Source organism: Prionailurus bengalensis, chromosome D2 (genome assembly GCF_016509475.1).
Source record: "Prionailurus bengalensis isolate Pbe53 chromosome D2, Fcat_Pben_1.1_paternal_pri, whole genome shotgun sequence".
NCBI classification, from domain to species: domain Eukaryota; kingdom Metazoa; phylum Chordata; class Mammalia; order Carnivora; family Felidae; genus Prionailurus; species Prionailurus bengalensis.
The window spans coordinates 51,826,649-51,844,786 of record NC_057351.1 but is presented as its reverse complement, the minus strand read 5'-3'; the positions used below and the strand labels follow the sequence as shown (position 1 = coordinate 51,844,786).

Below are 18,138 nucleotides of genomic sequence, written 5' to 3'. Positions count from 1 at the left end.
TTGAGAAAGAGGGAGAGAGAGAGAGAGACAGAGTGTGAGCAGGGGGTGAGGTAGAGAGAGAAGGAGATACAGAATCTGAAGCAGGCTCAGGCTCTGAGCTATCAGCACAGAGCCCGATGTGGGGCTCCAACTCATGAACTGTGAAATCATGACCTGAGCTGAAGTCAGATGCTTAACCAACTGAGCCACCCAGGCACTCCTACTTATCCTCTTTAAAAAAAAAAAAAAAAAAAGATTTTATGTTTAAGTAATCTCTACACCCAACATGGAGCTTGAACTTATAACCCTAAGATCAAGAGTTGCATGCTCTACCAACTGAGCCAGCCAGATGCCTCTACTTATTTATCTTCTCCCTTATTCATTTCTTCCTCCAGAATGTAAGCTCCGTGAAGGCAGAATTATCTATTTTATTCACCAATGCATCGTAAGGGCTTAGAACAGTATCTAGCACTCAGAAGGTATTCAGTAAATATTTGTGTAATGAATGAATCATAAACTCTGAAAAATAAAGTCTACTATTTCTATATTCAAATATTTGGGTAAAAGTGCTTATACAAATAAAGCCAACAGAAACCTATTAGGTTACTATATACAATTCTAATAAGTTGTTTACTTAAAAAACCCTGTAGTTTAATGAAGTTCAATTAAAATTTCATACTGAACAACTTAACAAGTAAAAATTTATACCGAGTAGATGTTTATTATTTACTCCCTGTGCACCTAGTTTTTAAATAAATACTATAAAACACTTACATTTTAGCTTTATATTTATAAACGGAAAAAACAAAAGGTCCTGTCATCTGCAAAAAAAACTTTGTAAGTTTTCATGTGTTTAATTACTCAAACATTTCTAGAACACCATAAAAGATTCTGATTTAACAGAGCTGAATGGGGCATTTTAATGAATGCCCCATTCAGCTCTGTTAAATGAAAATGAAAATCTGCATTTTAACACACCCCTCAAAGTGCTTCTGAACAAGGTTGTTTTGAACCACTCTTTTCGAAATGCTGTTCCAGACCATACACAGATACCACTTTTATTAATTCATTAAAAAAATGTGGACAGTGATTTTATCCAGAGTTCTTTCCTACAAGATTAAGTAAATAAACTTGGATTACTACCTCCTATTTGGTCTAGCCACCAGGCTAAAAGACAGATGATGTAACACTGTGACAGTTCTATACTAATCAATATTCTTAACTTGTGGCCCTTTGGGGCGCCTGGGTGGCTCAGCTGGTTAAGCGTCCGACTTCGGCTCAAGTCATGATCTCGCAGTTCGTGGGTTCGAGCCCCATGTCAGGCTCTGTGCTGACAGGTCAGAACTTGGAGCCTGCTTCGGATTCTGTGTCTTCCTCTCTCTGCCCCTTCTCCCCTTACACTGTCTCTCTCTCTCTCTCAAACATAAACATTAAAACAAAAACAAAAACAAACTTGTGGCCCTTAGACCACCTCTCTGACTTCACTCGGTCCTACCCTCACCTCCGTCTACTCATCCTAGATATACTGCCTTTCTTTCTGTTTCTTGAATAGTCTATGATTAAGGCATTTACATTTGTTCCCTCTGCCTGGAATGCACTTCCCTCAGAAGATCTTCAGCCCCCAATCAAAGGTCATAATTGGTAAGGAAAAATAAATCTGCATATGTGGATTATTCTGGGGAAGCTGTCCTAGTCCCTAGTAATAATAAATAATCTCTGACAATTGAGCAAAACAATCCAAATGGTACTCCACAGCTAAAGACAATGTCAGCAAATGTTTTTAAAAAACAGGCAGACACAAATTTAATCTATAAAGCATCACTGTTTTAAATGAATAAGCACAAAATAAAAAATTACTACCTCTTTTCATTAGTTTCCACTGCATCTCTGGATCTCTGTTTTGCAAATAACTTGGCCATTCTTTTAGCTTTGTTCTTTTGTCTACTGCTCATTCCTGCTCGAAATTCTGAGTCAATCAATTCAGCTGCCTGGAGAGTCTAAAAGAATAAAAGAATGCTGAGTTTGAACTTTTGAAGTTAAAATAAATACCCACAGCCTCAGAACAGTACTAAGTCTATAAATTTCACTATATCCAAACTGACCACAGTTTGACAGCTTCATGCTATTCTGTTATATGGTTATTACCATAATTTCACTCTTTTATTCCTTATTTCCTATTCTTCCAATTCTCAGCAGATGTTTGTATGTTTCTTAACTTTTTTTGTCACCGATGTAGCACAAATGTATGATCATAACCCACAGATAGGGTTTTGAAAAGGTGATACTTCAAAATGACCACAGTAATAAAGATGTGGTGGTACACAGATACGATGGAATATTACTCAGCCATAAAAAAGAACAAAATCTTGCGATTTGCAACAACTGGATAGATCTAGAGTATAACACTATGCAAAATAAGTCAGAGAAAGACAATCACCATGATTTCACTCATATGTGGACTTTAAGAAACAAAACAAAAAAAAGAAAAAGAAAAACCAAAAAACAGACTCTTAATCATAGAGAACAAATTGATGGTACCAGAGGGGAGGTGGGTGGAGGAATGGGTGAAACAGGTGAAAAAGATTAAGAGTACACTTACCTTAACTCCAAGTAACATAGAATTATTGAATCAATACATTGTACACCCAAAACTAATAACACTGTATATTAATTATATTGGATTTAAAATAAAAACAAACAAAAAAACTGTAATACCACCCTAAAGTTGTAGGAATAAAGAATATTAATTAATATTAATAAATAATTAATATTAATTAATTTCAATATCACCTATTGAAAAAAAATTATAGGCATAAGTGATCCAGCATCCTATAGTCAACTTAACTCATATTGCTCCTTTTCTCTTAAGCCATCACTATCTACTGTTTTTGCTATCTTTTCCATTCATGGGAGACATTATAAAGGCTGTGAGACAGAAATGCTTTCAGCTCAAGCCTAAAAATCCTTTCTGCCCTTAACTGATTTAAGATTCAACTAAAATTCACTTTGACCACTAATCTGGGTCACTGGTATGGATACCCCGCTATGGTCTTAGTCCAGAGACCAATGGCGCATATACAAGCAATGATAAACCTATGGCAACAAGTAACATTAAGCACCTCCTCCCAAAGGTCCATGACATGTAAGGCCAACCCAACTTGGATCTCACAAACCTCAAAGTCTCTGCTGCCCATCCTACATACAACTATTCTGTCCATACCCTATCTTCTCTAATATACTTGGCTCTTTTTTCTTATACCATACACAATAACCACACTATAATCACATTACTACATTTTTGTTCTCCTTTATTCTATTTTTATTTTTTATTTACACCTCATGCTTCTCTTTGCACCTCATTTCTTTCTGTTTCTTTTATAGTTGTCATATTTTCTGCCTCTTTATACTCTTCTTTTTTCCTCAGGAATGTTCTTTTTTTTTTTTTGTCTGCAAAAGTTATTCATCAACACATACTCCATTAACCCTAAAGAAAGGTTCGAAAATTCTGATGGTTTAGAGAACCAGTATAAAGGAAAAGGCCAAAAGAAAAACAAGATAAGGGTTTCATGACTGCAAAGCAGGAATTCTTAATAAGGACCAGGAAACTCTAAAAAGATACTGCAGTGGCAAAAGGAAAGAATACCAACCCCCTTGAATGTTAGTATTTCAGTTGCATGTGAATTTTTCTTAGGAGAGAGCCACAGCTTTTTTACTGGAGCTTAAGCAGTTTGGGACGTTAAAAAAGCAGCAGCAGCTTGCGAGCATCCAATGGGAATTTGAAGAATGGAGAAAAGGGAGAAATACAGAGCAAAATTATGGTACATCCATAGAACAAAAGAGAATGAAGCTATCAAAAAAATACATGATCTGTATATACTGATATATTCAGCTACATGAAATGGGAAAAGATAAATATGGCTTAAAATACAAATACTTGTGTCTGCATGTACAAGTAGTTCATGAAGGGTTGCCTGTGGGGCATGGGGACATGCATGTCCATCAATTATTAAAAACTTTTTACTTCATATTGTATACCTTTTTTCATTGTTTGAAAATTTTATCATATCTGTTGCTTTGCCAAATAGAATAATAAATCACTGCTCTAAAGATTTCTAATATCATACTAGCCCTTACTATCCTCTACTCTCTCAAACATTTACTCTTTTTTTTTTTTTCCACTGAAGAACAAAGGAAAAAGCAATTGGTGCAACTGGGATCTCTCAATAGCAGTGGCTCCAAAAGGCCCACCACAGCTTTTATCTAACAGTCAATCCAGAGTTTATAAGGTAGGCTGAACTTCTGTCTCTTTAGGATCTGTTACCAGAAATCCAATTTATGAAGACACTAAATACTAAATTATGGTGGAACAAGCCGCAATGAGCAACAGCATTTTTTTTTCATTGCAATAACATGGCAAGATGAAGCAAAACGCTTGTATTACTTGCAGTCAAATAACCAAAGATTTTACCTACAGGTTGTTTGTTTACAAGGGCTGTTGAAGTTGGAGTATAATCCAGATCTTCATCATTGAAGAGTTCTTCAGTACTCATTCCAATGGCTTCTCCCATATTAAGACCAAGTTTCTTTTGTAATAGTTTCCGTTGGCGTGCTATCCTCTCTTTAGGATCCACTTCACCTTTAAACAGAAAAGAAATACATTTCCTCCAAATCAGGTAAGAAGTTTTCTAATCAGTGAAGATCAAACTTGATTAAAAGTAAAAAAAATTTAACTATTAAAACACCCCTCTCAGGAGGTGGCTCAGTCAAAGTCCAACTCTTAATTTCGGCTCAGGTAATGATCTCACGGTTCATGGGACCGAGCCCCACGTCAGGATCTGTGCTGACAGCACCGAGTCTGCTTGGGATGCTCTCCCTACCTCTCTCTGCCCCTCCCCTGCTAACACATGCACTTTCTCTCAAAATAAATAAACATTTAAAAACAAACAAAAACCACCCCTCCTGACAATAAAACAAATCATACTCACAATCTGAACATGTCATAAACTCTATTATCTAACTATGATTGAAAAATAGTGTTCTAGGGGCACCTGGGTGGCTCAGTCGGTGAAGTATCCAACTTTGGCTCACGTCATGATCTCACAGCTCGTGAATTTGAACCCTGCGTCAGGTCTGTGCTGACAGATGAGAGCCTCGAACCTGTTTCAGATTCTCTTTCTGTCTCTCTCTGCCCCTCCCCATTCACGTACTATCTCTCTCAAATATAAATAAACATTAAAAAGAAAAATAGTGTTCTCGCTAACAAAACATTCTAGGAATTTTCACTGAGATCCCACCATTGCCCCACTATCAATTATCAAGTATATATAAAAGGAGATTCATGCTTATGGAAATAAACCAATCTTATTTACTTATTCATTCATCCATTCTCCACACCCATCATGGAGCTTGAACTCACGACCTTGAGATCAAGAGTTGCATACTTGGGGCACCTGGATGGCTCAGTTGGTTAAGTGCCTGACTCTTGATTTTAGCTTAGGTCATGATCTCATGGCTTGTGAGTTCCAGTCCTGCACTGGGCTCTGCGCTGGCAGTGCAGAACCTGCTTGGAATTCTGTCTCTCTCTCTCTCTCTCTCTGCCTTCTCCCCTGCTCATGTTCTTCCTCTAACATTAAAAAAAAAAAAAAAAAAAAGAGCCTCCAGTCTTTCTAGTTTGAGGAACTAGAGGAAAAAGAGTTAAAGTTCACTATAGCCACTGAAAGGTAAAGAAAACCCAAAAAAGAGAGAGCCAGAGAGAAGACCCAAATTCTGTGAAACCTCAGCCAAAACTCTAGCTTAATTATAAACTATGTGAGCACATGGCAGACTCCAAACAGTCCAGCTAAAGCTAAAAAGTGAACTGAGATTTGAGCTGTTGCCCATCTCAGAGGAATTGCAATTTGAGTTTCACATAATTAAATGCCTGCTAAAACAAGCAAAAAAAGAAAGAATCAAACCCAAATCTTTTTTCGAAGAATATAACGGAATCCAGCCTAAACAATATATATAGCATTTAGCACGTGAGGGGCAGAATTCAAAATTAAGCAACATACAAAGAATCAAAAAATGTATCCCACTCTCAAAAGAAAATTAAGGAAGACCAACTCTGAGATGACCCAGATGTTAGAATTAGAACACATGATTTTTAAACAGCGAGTTTAATAATGGTTAATAAGGAAGATACTGCCACAATGAGAATATAGAATACCTCAATAAAGAAACAAACCATAGGGGCACCTGGGTGGCTCATTAGGTTAAGTGTCACACTCTTTTTTTTTTTTTTAAGTTTTTTTTCTTAATGTTTCTTTTTTAAATTTTTTTTTTTTTTCAACGTTTATTTCTTTTTGGGACAGAGCGAGACAGAGCATGAACGGGGGAGGGGCAGAGAGAGAGGGAGACACAGAATCGGAAACAGGCTCCAGGCTCTGAGCCATCAGCCCAGAGCCTGACGCGGGGCTCGAACTCACGGGCCGCGAGATCGTGACCTGGCTGAAGTCGGACGCTTAACCGACTGCGCCACCCAGGTGCCCCTTAATGTTTCTTTTTAAGAGAGAGACAGACAGAGTGTGTGAGCAGGGGAGGGGCAGAGAGAGAGGGAGACACAGAATCCAGAGCAGGCTCCAGGCTCCAAACCATCAGCACAGAGCCCAACGTGGGGCTCAAACTCACAGACCGCCAAAGTCGGACACCTTGAACGACTGAGTCACCCAGGTGCCCCAGCATCTGACTCTTGGCTTTGGCTCAGGTCATGATCTCGTGCTTTGTGGGTTTGAGTCCTACATACGACTCCAAGTTGACCATAGGGAGCCTGCTTGGGATTCTCTCTCCCTCTCTGCCCCTCCCCTGCTCATGCTCGCTCTCAAAATAAAAAAAAAAAAAATTAAAGTTAAAAAAAAAAGAAAGAAACAGAAACTATAAAAAAGAAGCTGAAAGAACCATATACTTGTAAAGGGTGAATTATATGATGTGCAAAATATGCCAATAAAGGCATTTAAAAAAAAAAGAAAAGTAGATCTGGACTGAACTATACAGAATCTGAAATTTTAAAAATCAGAGTGGGCCTAACGTCTGAATGGAAATATCAGACAAAGCATAAGTGAATTTAAAGATGAGAGGAATAAAAGTACCCAATCTGAAGAACAGGGAGGGGGGAAAAAAGACCTAAAGAAATAAAACCTGAAAATGAGATTAAAAAAACAATTCTACTTACAATATCATTAAAAGCAAAACTTAAAACTTATACTCTGAAAACTACAAAAATCCTGGTGAAAGAAATTAAAGATCTAAGTAAATGAAAAAACATTCCATGTTCATGGATCATAACACAATTACTATCGTTAAGACTGTAATACTTCCCAAACTGATACAGAGTCACAATTCCTATCAAAATGCCAGCTGACTTTTCTGGAGACACCGAAAAACTGATCCCAAAATTCATATGGAACCAGAAACATCCATAACAATCCTGAAAAAGAAAACAAAACAAAACAAACTGGAGGTTCTAGCTTCTTGATTTTAATACTTATCACAAAGCCAAAGTAACCAGGACAATGAGATACTGGCATAAAGATAGACATCAGTGGAACAGAACTGAGAGTCCAGGAATAAAACTATAGTTCTATGGCCAATTGGTTTTCAACAATGGTGCCAACATCATTAAGTTCTGTTCAAAAAAGGTGTTGACACAACAGGTTAACTACATGCAAAATAATGAAGTTAAACCCTTAACCTCACAACACCACAAAAATTAACTCAAAATGGGTCAAATACATGATAATATAAGAGCTAAAGCTCCAAAACTCTTAGAAAAAACACAGGAGTAAATAACCTTAGATTTGGCAATAGCTTCTTAGACATGACATCAAAAATTTGAAAAAGAAAAGAAAAAGATAAGATGCACTTCATCAAAATTATTAACTTTTGTGCTTCAAAGACTATCATCTAGAAAGTAAAAAGAGAACTCGGAATGGGAGGATATGTTTGTAAGTCACCAACAGGAGATTTGTACTTAGAATATATAAAGAACTCTTACAACTCAATAATAAAAGACAAGTATCTCATTTAAAAAATAGGCAAAGGATATGAATAGACAGTTCAAAGAAGATACACAAACGGTCAATAAACACATGAAAAGATGTTCAATGTCATGAATCATCAGGAACATGCAAGTCAAAACTATAAGATATCACTTCACATTCACTAACTAGTATGGTTATAATCAGTCAGTTAAGAACAAGTGTTGGCAAGGACACGGAGAAATCAAAATCCTCATATACTGCTGATGGAATGTAAAGTGGTAGAGCAAGTTTAGAAAACAGTCTGGCATTTCCTCATATGGTAAAACATAGTTTCCACATGATCAAGCAATTTCACTCTTGGGTAGCCATACAGGAGAAAGGAAAACACGTCCATACAAAAACTTTTACAGTAAACCCCCGGATTGCGAGTAACTTGTTCTGTGAGTATTCTGCAAGACAAGCAAACATTTCTAATAAATTTTAACTTGATAAATGAGCAATGTCTTGCAATGCTAGTAGTACATGACACTGAACATCACATGATCACAAATGAGCCAAAGGTGTTCTCTGTTCTCTCTCTCTCTCTCTCTCTCTCTCTCTGCAGGATTGTGGGTGACGGCCTCCCACACTTGGATGCTCAGTCTCAGGCTGCGGTGTTTGGCAGAAATCAGCGGGTGCAAGCCCTATGTCAGGCTCTGTGCTGACAGTTCGGGGCCTGGAGCCTGCTTGGGATTCTGTATCTCCCTCTCTCTCTGCCCCTCCCCCACTCATGCTCTGTCTCTCTCTAAAAATAAACATTGAAAAAAAAAATAAAAAAGAAATAAAGAAGAGAGTAGCTTAACACCACATCACAATGCCTATGTCATTCACCTTACTTCATCTCATCAAACAGGCATTTTATCATCTCATATCATCACAAGAAGGTGAAGTACAATACAGTAAGATATTTCAAGAGAGATTTCTATAACTTTTATTAAAGTATATTGTTATAATACTTCTATTATTAGATATTGTTGTCAACCTCTTACTATGCCTAATTCATAAACTAAACTTTATCATAGCTTTGTATGTAGAAGAAAAAATGGTATATATAGAGTTTGGTAATATCTACGTTTTCAGGCATCCACTGGAGTCTTGGAATGTATCCTTTATGGATAAGACTACTGTATAAAGTTTCAATTTTGAAACACAGAGTTCTGAAGATCTGCACAACAGTGTAAATGTACTTAATATTATTGAATTATACATTTAAAAATAGTTAAGATGTAAATTTTGTTATCTACAGTCTACCACAATTAAAAAACTGACACATCCTATAACAGGAATAAAAACTATAGAGGCAATCAAAATGAAGTACTTATACTACAAAATGGATAAACCTTGGAAACATTCTGCTAAGAAGCCAGTTGCAAAAGACCATATTTTAGATGATTCCATTGATAAGAACTGTCCAGGATAGGCAAATCTAGAGAGACAGCAAGATGCTTAGGGCCCAGAAAGGGAGGGAAGAAAGACGGGTGTAGGAGGTTGATAGCCAAAGGATACAGGGTTTCTTCTTGAGATAAGGAAAATACTCTAAAACTGACTGCACATATCTATGAATATACTAAACACCACTGAACTGGATACTTTAAAAATGAGTGAATTGTATGGTATGTGAATTATATCTCAACAAAGCTAATTTTTTAAAAATTTAAGTCTGCTCTACCTGGAGAGAAAAACACTAGGCATCCAAAAGCGAAGACTGCTGGATCACAAGTCCATGATACACAGAAGTCCAAAATCAGTCTTCTCATTTCAGGAAAAGTCCTACTGCGGAAAGTAACCCACACAACCGCAAAGGAAAATCAGACTAGCACCTATACAAATCATGTATGTGTCCTTCATATATGAGGAAACAAACAGATGAGATATTTAAAGAAAATCTAATTAGAGGATTTTAAATGAGCACTGTTGAGCATACTGTGACTTATCATCATTAAAATCCAAGTTCCCCCAAAACTGGGGTTTCCAATCCTGGTTACATATCAGAGTCACCTGTGTAGTTTTTTCTTTTAAATACAAAGACCTAGAGCTCTCCACAGACCTATTAAATCAGAATGTCTAAGGTAAGACCAAACACGTATTTTTTTAAGTGACGGGGGGACACTGACTTTTACCCCTGGATAAGGACCAATGATCTCTGATATGATGACAATAGTAAAATTAGTAAGCTTACTGTTGAGAGAGAACTTTTTTCAAATTGGAAAGTTTTTGAAATGACTTCTACCTCCCACATTAGAAAAACTATGCTTTTCTGGAACTTAACCAAATTCTCCTTTTAATTCTCTCCAAAAATAATTAAACTACAATTGACCCTTGAATAACACACAAGGGTTAGGGACACCAATCCCCCAAGCAGTTAAAAATCTGTGTAACTTCTGAGTCCCCAAAAACTTAACTACTAATAGTCTCCTGTTGATCAGAAACCTCACCAATAACATAAACAATCGATGAACATGTATTTATATATTATACACTACATATTCTTACAATAAGCTAGAGAAAAGAAAAGTGTTATTAAGAAAATCATAAGGAGGGGTGCATGGGTGGCTCAGTAGATTGGGCCTCTGACTTTGGCTCAGGTCATGATCTAGCCATTCCACAGCTTGAGCCCTGCGTCATGCTCCTGAAAGCTGGAAGCCCAGAATCTGTTTCAGATTCTGTGTCCCCCTCTCTCCCTCTGCCCCTCCCCAATTCATGCTCGCTCTCTCTCTCAAAAATAAAAATAATAAAACCTGAAAAAAAATTAAAAATTAAAAGTCATAAGGAAAACATAATTACAGTACTGTACTATATTTATCAAACAAAAAAACACATATAAGTGGACCCACACATTTCAAAAACCTATGTCGTTCTGAGGTCAACCAAAGATCTTTCAACAGAAACCATACTGGGGTGCCTTGTGACTCAGTTGAGTGTCTGACTCTTGACTTTGGCTCAGGTCATGATCTCGCAGTCTGTGGGATTGAGCCCCCAAATCCCTGCTTGGGATTCTCTCTCTCCTCTCTGCCCCTTTCCTGCTCCTTCTCTCAAAATAAATAAATTTTAAAAAATAAAAAAAAGGAAGAAAAAAACCATATTAAGAGTTAATAGGTATTTGTATTTTTTTTTTTTAATGTTTATTTATTTTTGAGAGACAGAGCAGGGGAGGAGCAGAGAGAGGGGGAGACACAGAATCTTAAGCAGGCTCCAGGCTCTGAGGTGTCAGCACAGAGCCTGATGTGGGGCTCAAACTCAAGGACCACGAGATCATGACCTGAGCTGAAGTCGGACGCTTAACCGACTGAGCCACCCAGGCGCCCTGTTTGCCTTTTTTTTTTTTTTTTAAGAGGAACAAGTGAAGATCACTTCATTAACTTAGCTAGACAGATATGCTTTGAGTAATACCTAATTTTATTAGCAACAGAAACTGTTCTCTTTTGGTCTTAGGCAAAAGAGCAACTTATTTACTTACAGAAATCCATCAAAAACATCAAGGTTTTTTCCACTCAAAGCATGAATCCTGAATGGCCAAAACATTATTTTATATCCAGATGGATTCTATAAGTTTAAAGATAATGGGACAAGTACCTACCCAACATTTATTTTTCATTTTTAGTGTTTGCTTTGGTCACCAGCATGAGTAGATCCAATTATTTAAAATTTAAAACACATGATAAAAAAGAAAACTGTCATACAGTCTCCCAAATGTCCCGAATTGTGAAAACAGTATCACAATCTGTACTAATCCAGGCTTTTAAAATCTACTCAACTGGGAAAACCTGGGTGGCTCAGTCGGTTTTAACCATCTTGAGTTCGGCTCTGGTCATGATCTCACGGTTCATGAATGTGAGCCCCATGTTGCGGTCTGCGCTGACAGCACAGGGCCTGCTAGAGACTCTCTCTCTCTTCTTCCCTCTCTCCTTCTCTCAAAATAAATAAACTTGAAAGAAAAAAATCTATTCAACTGAGGCTCTTGGGTCACACTTTATAATTTCACTAATACAAAATAAAATGCCTGTTCAAATACTAGTATGTATATATTAACAATGCACAGATATAGTACAAAGTCACTTAAAAGAAAATATTCATATGGTACATTAGGTCCAAATATTTTTGGTTATCTTCTCCACCCACAGGGCCTCCACCTCCCCAACTGCAAACTTCAGTCAATTTACATTTTGTAACATCTATGTTGATTTTGCATGGCTGATATTATAGCATGCCAAGTAATAAATTAGTCTGTACACACACATTTCAGATTTTCTTCTATCGGACTACTACATACCTGATTTTTCATCTTGTACTTCAAATTCTGCACCAGCAGATCCCAAAAGTGATGCCCCATGCTGTAACAATCTACATATATCAAATCTGTCAAAATTCAAGCGATCTGTAGCAGGTGAATCTTCCATAGCACTTTCTGAAGTAGATTCTAAATGAGGTTGAAAAATATTTAATTTGATTATAAAGTCAAAGTATAGAATGAAAGAAAACAGCATCATGTGGGGTGGTTGGGTAACATTTTAAGACAACTAAAAGGGAGAATTAAGTAGAAAAGCTACTGTGGGTTTACTTACGATCAGCTCTTATTTACAACTAAACTATTTAGTTGGAGCCCCCCCACTTCTACAAACTATCAAAATGCCAGTGGGTGTAGGTATAGCTGTTTTTGACTACAAAAGCACATTATATGAAGAAATGTATCCCATATTGAAAAACTTATGCTATGGCACAAAAACAGACACATAGACCAATGGAATAGAATAGAAACCCCAGAACTAGACCCACAAACGTATGGCCAACTCATCTTTGACAAAGCAGGAAAGAACATCCAATGGAAAAAAGACAGCCTCTTTAACAAATGGTGCTGGGAGAACTGGACAGCAACATGCAGAAGGTTGAAACTAGACCACTTTCTCACACCATTCACAAAAATAAACTCAAAATGGATAAAGGACCTAAATGTGAGACAGGAAACCATCAAAACCTTAGAGGAGAAAGCAGGAAAAGACCTCTCTGACCTCAGCCGTAGCAATCTCTTACTCGACACATCCCCAAAGGCAAGGGAATTAAAAGCAAAAGTGAATTACTGGGACCTTATGAAGATAAAAAGCTTCTGCACAGCAAAGGAAACAACCAACAAAACTAAAAGGCAACCAACGGAATGGGAAAAGATATTTGCAAATGACATATCGGACAAAGGGCTAGTATCCAAAATCTATAAAGAGCTCACCAAACTCCACACCCGAAAAACAAATAACCCAGTGAAGAAATGGGCAGAAAACATGAATAGACACTTCTCTAAAGAAGACATCCGGATGGCCAACAGGCACATGAAAAGATGTTCAGCGTCGCTCCTTATCAGGGAAATACAAATCAAAACCACACTCAGGTATCACCTCACGCCAGTCAGAGTGGCCAAAATGAACAAATCAGGAGACTATAGATGCTGGAGAGGATGTGGAGAAACGGGAACCCTCTTGCACTGTTGGTGGGAATGCAAATTGGTGCAGCCGCTCTGGAAAGCAGTGTGGAGGTTCCTCAGAAAATTAAAAATAGACCTACCCTATGACCCAGCAATAGCACTGCTAGGAATTTACCCAAGGGATACAGGAGCACTGATGCATAGGGCCACTTGTACCCCAATGTTCATAGCAGCACTCTCAACAATAGCCAAATTATGGAAAGAGCCTAAATGTCCATCAACTGATGAATGGATAAAGAAATTGTGGTTTATATACACAATGGAATATTACATGGCAATGAGAAAAAATGAAATATGGCCTTTTGTAGCAACGTGGATGGAACTGGAGAGTGTGATGCTAAGTGAAATAAGCCATACAGAGAAAGACAGATACCATATGGTTTCACTCTTATGTGGATCCTGAGAAACTTAACAGGAACCCATGGGGGAGGGGAAGGAAAAAAAAAAAAAAAAGAGGTTAGAATGGGAGAGAGCCAAAGCATAAGAGACTGTTAAAAACTGAGAACAAACTGAGGGTTGATGGGGGGTGGGAGGGAGGAGAGGGTGGGTGATGGGTATTGAGGAGGGCACCTTTTGGGATGAGCACTGGGTGTTGTATGGAAACCAATTTGTCAATAAATTTCAGGAAAAAAAAAAAAAAAAAAAGAAAAACTTATGCTAAATGCCATACTGTCTCCATTTACTGTTTAACAGTTTGAAAATACCAACGTAATAGCCTGAGTTCATTATAGTGCAAAATTGGAAGACAAACATATTCACATACTATATTCATATATAATAAGCTAATAAGCATCATTCCTCCCTATACCTGAGGAATATCTATGACACAAAGCAAACTATTCATTCAATAGGTCTCCTCATAATATGAGCAAATTATAATCTCCTGGTAAATTGCGAAAATCATACATCCATCTGAGGCCTAAAAGTATCCGTAAAATGTTTTGTATTCCTCCCAAAAAAGGTTATGCCATGATGAATTTGAAAATCTATTGTAACTGTTCACTGACTTAATAATTTACCTAGCAGGTATTTGCATATAATTCATCTATTAAACAAAGCATAATTGCTTTAAATTTTCCAGTGATGATAAGCAACCTTACCATAAATTTTAATGCTGGTGTAACTAATTTATTATTTTATAAAAAGAATCTGAGTTCTAATATCTCTATATACCAAAATAAGCATGGAAATAAGCTGAAAAAGAGGAAGCTCTTTTCTAGAACAAGTTATAACTTCTGGTCATGTATTTCATTTGATGAGGGAAGACAAATTAATATAATCATTCAAAATAACAGGTGCTAGGGGCGCCTGGGTGGCGCAGTCGGTTAAGCGTCCGACTTCAGCCAGGTCACGATCTCGCGGTCCGTGAGTTCGAGCCCCGTGTCGGGCTCTGGGCTGATGGCTCAGAACCTGGAGCTTGTTTCCGATTCTGTGTCTCCCTCTCTCTCTAACCCTCCCCCATTCATGCTCTGTCTCTCTCTGTCTCAAAAATAAATAAATGTTAAAAAAAAAAAATTTCAAAATAACAGGTGCTAGATAATTAAAGCAAAAATTTTAGACAAGCTAAAATGTATAATAAAAGTGAAGTTATCAAAGTGACTTGAAAATTAAAACAGGTTGCACCATATTCTCAATTAAAATGTACACCTTCACAATTTTTTTTTTATGAAATTTATTGTCAAATTGGTTTCCATACCACCCAGTGCTCATCCCAACAGATGCCCTCGTCAATACCCATCATCCACCCTCCATTCCCTCCCACCCCCATCAACCCTCAGATTGTTCTGTTTTTTAAGAGTCTCTTATGGTTTGGCTCCCTCCCTCTCTAACCCTTTTTTTTTTCCTTCCCCACCGCCACGGTCTTCTGGTAAGTTTCTCAGGATCCACATAAGAGTGAAAACATATGGTATCTGTCTCTGTATGATTTATTTCACTTAGCATCACACTCTCCAGTTCCATCCATGTTGCTACAAAGGGCCATATTTCATTCTTCTCATTGCCAAGTAGTATTCCATTGTATATATAAACCACATCTTCTTTATCCATTTGTCAGTTGATGGACATTGAGGCTCTTCCCATAATTTGGCTATTGTTAAAAGTGGTTCTATAAACATTGGGGTACAAGTGCCCCTATGCATCAGTACTCCTGTATCCCTTGGGTAAATTCCTAGCAGTGCTATTGCTGGGTCATAGGGTAGATCTATTTTTAATTTTTTGAGGAACCTCCACACTGTTTTCAGAGTGTCTGCACCAGTTTGTATTCCCACCAACAGTGCAAGAGGGTTCCCGTTTCTCCACATCCTCTCCAGCATCTATAGTCTCCTGATTTGTTCATTTTGGCCACTCTGACTGGCGTGAGGCGATATCTGAGTGTGGTTTTGATTTGTATTTTTCTGATGAGGAGCGACGTTGAGCATCTTTTCATGTGCCTGTTGGCCATCCGGATGTCTTCTTTAGAGAAGTGTCTATTCATGTTTTCTGCCCATTTCTTCACTGGATTATTTGTTTTTCGGGTGTGGAGTTTGGTGAGCTCTTTATAGATTTTGGATACTAGCCCTTTGTCCGATATGTCATTTGCAAATATCTTTTCCCATTCCGTTGGTTGCCTTTTAGTTTTGTTGGTTGTTTCCTTTGCTGTGCAGAAGCTTTTTATCTTCATGAGGTCTCAACAGTTCATTTTTGCTTTTAATTCCCTTGCCTGTGGAGATGTGTCAAGTAACAAATTTCTGTGGCTGAGGTCAGAGAGGTCTTTTCCTGCTTTCTCCTCTAGGGTCTTGATGGTTTCCTGTCTCACATTCAGGTCCTTTATCCATTTTGAGTTTATTTTTGTGAATGGTGTAAGAAAGTGGTCTAGTTTCAATCTTCTGCATGTTGCTGTCCAGTTCTCCCAGCACCATTTGTTAAAGAGACGGTATTTTTTCCATTGGATGTTCTTTCCTGCTTTGTCAAAGATTAGTTGGCCATACTTTTGTGGGTCCAATTCTGGGGTTTCTATTCTATTCCATTGATCTATGTGTCTATTTTTGTGCCAAATTTTTAAAAGCATACATTCATTTTTAACTATCATTGCAGGCAGTCAGAAAAATAATTTCCACTACAAGATATCTAAAGGACACATAAGAAATTAAAGACCCCTCCAAATATCCATATATAACTGTGCTTAAATTTAAAAAATAATTACACTAGTCTCCCAGTAACAAGAGAAAACACTTTCAAATATTTACACTGCACTGATTTAGTTTCCTTTTTTTTTTTTAAGGACATAAATTCCCTGAGGGAAGCAATAATCTCCATAAATCAAGCATAGAATTAATAATTTAAAAAATATATATGAAAATATAATTTATCTAATATCTTAAAGCATGGTGAAAATCACCTTATTCAATGTCATTTCCTGACAAAGCTGTACCTGAAAATTAAGGCTTTAAATTAAAACTGTAATTTTTAAAATAGAAAATGTATAGTATAATTAATTCTACAGTTAGATTTTTATTGCAAACTACTTTTACCACTTAAAAGCACCTTGTCGGGTTCTTGGTATTGGATTCCACTCAGGTACATTTTTCACTATAGCTTCAACAGCCTGTCCTGCTGCAATGCGGGTATCCCAATTTGTACTCCTTAAATATATCAACACCTTAAAAAATTAAAAGATACAATAGTTACTCCAAAAAATATTGTTTGTTCAAGGTAGTCAGAACAGAGAAATACAAATTTACTTGTTGTTAATTTATAGTTTAGTACTTGGGCTTTATATATAAATTATAGATATATATGTGAATACATATAAATACATACACCTTGGAATTACTGTTTACAAGATTCTATCATTCACGGGAAATATCACTACACCTTAAAAAAGGGAAACAGGAAACTTTTATTTAAAAAATACTTAAGTGTTGGGGCACCTGGGTGGCTCAGTCGGTTAAGCATCCGACTTCAGCTCAAAGTCATGATCTTGCAGTTTGTGAGTGCGAGCCCCGCACTGGGCTCTGGGCTGGAAGCTCAGAGCCGGCTTCGGATTCTGTGTCTCCCTCCCTCTCTGCCCCTCCCCCGCTCACACTCCGTGTCTCTCTCAAAAATAAATAAACATTAAAAAAAATAAATACTTAAGTGCATTTAAAAAATAACCTAGCTTTTAACATACTAAAAAGTACAATGTGTATTTTCATGACGTCCCATTACTTATTGCAAAGAGTTAAAAAACTAGTATAAAGAATAAGGGCGCCTGGGTAGCTCAGTCAATTAAGCATGTGACTCGATTTCAGCTCAGGTCATGATCTCACTGTTTGTAGGATGGAGCCCCATGTCAGGCTCTGCTCTGACAGAGCCTCCTTGAGATTCTCTCCCTCTCTCTCTGACCCTCCCCTGCTCATGCTCTCTGCCTCTCTCTCACAATAAACATTTTTTAAAAACTAGCAGAAAGAATAAATGAGTTAAGCAAGATTGGAAGTTATAAAATCAATATACAAAAATTAATTGTGGGATGCCAGCGTAGCTCAGTCAGTTGAGCTTCCAACGTTTGATTTTGGCTCCTCAGGTCATGATCTCATACAGGTCACAATGTCACACTTCCTAGATCAAGCCCAGGGTCTGGGGTGTCTGGCTCTGGGGTGACAGCTCCAAGCCTGCTTG

At 37.4% G+C, this 18,138-nt stretch overlaps 1 protein-coding gene across 1 annotated transcript in view; it reads right to left on the bottom strand.

Moving 5' to 3' along the window:
- BTAF1 (B-TFIID TATA-box binding protein associated factor 1) overlaps positions 1-18,138 on the bottom strand; it is a 121,769-nt gene that overhangs the window by 85,046 nt on the left and 18,585 nt on the right. Inside the window, exons 3-6 of the mRNA XM_043596971.1 lie at positions 17,026-17,140; positions 12,304-12,450; positions 4,452-4,615; positions 1,840-1,976 (exon numbers count right to left, since the gene is read on the bottom strand). Coding sequence (XP_043452906.1) covers positions 1,840-1,976; positions 4,452-4,615; positions 12,304-12,450; positions 17,026-17,140 — 563 coding nt within the window. The remainder of the gene's footprint in view (positions 1-1,839; positions 1,977-4,451; positions 4,616-12,303; positions 12,451-17,025; positions 17,141-18,138) is intronic.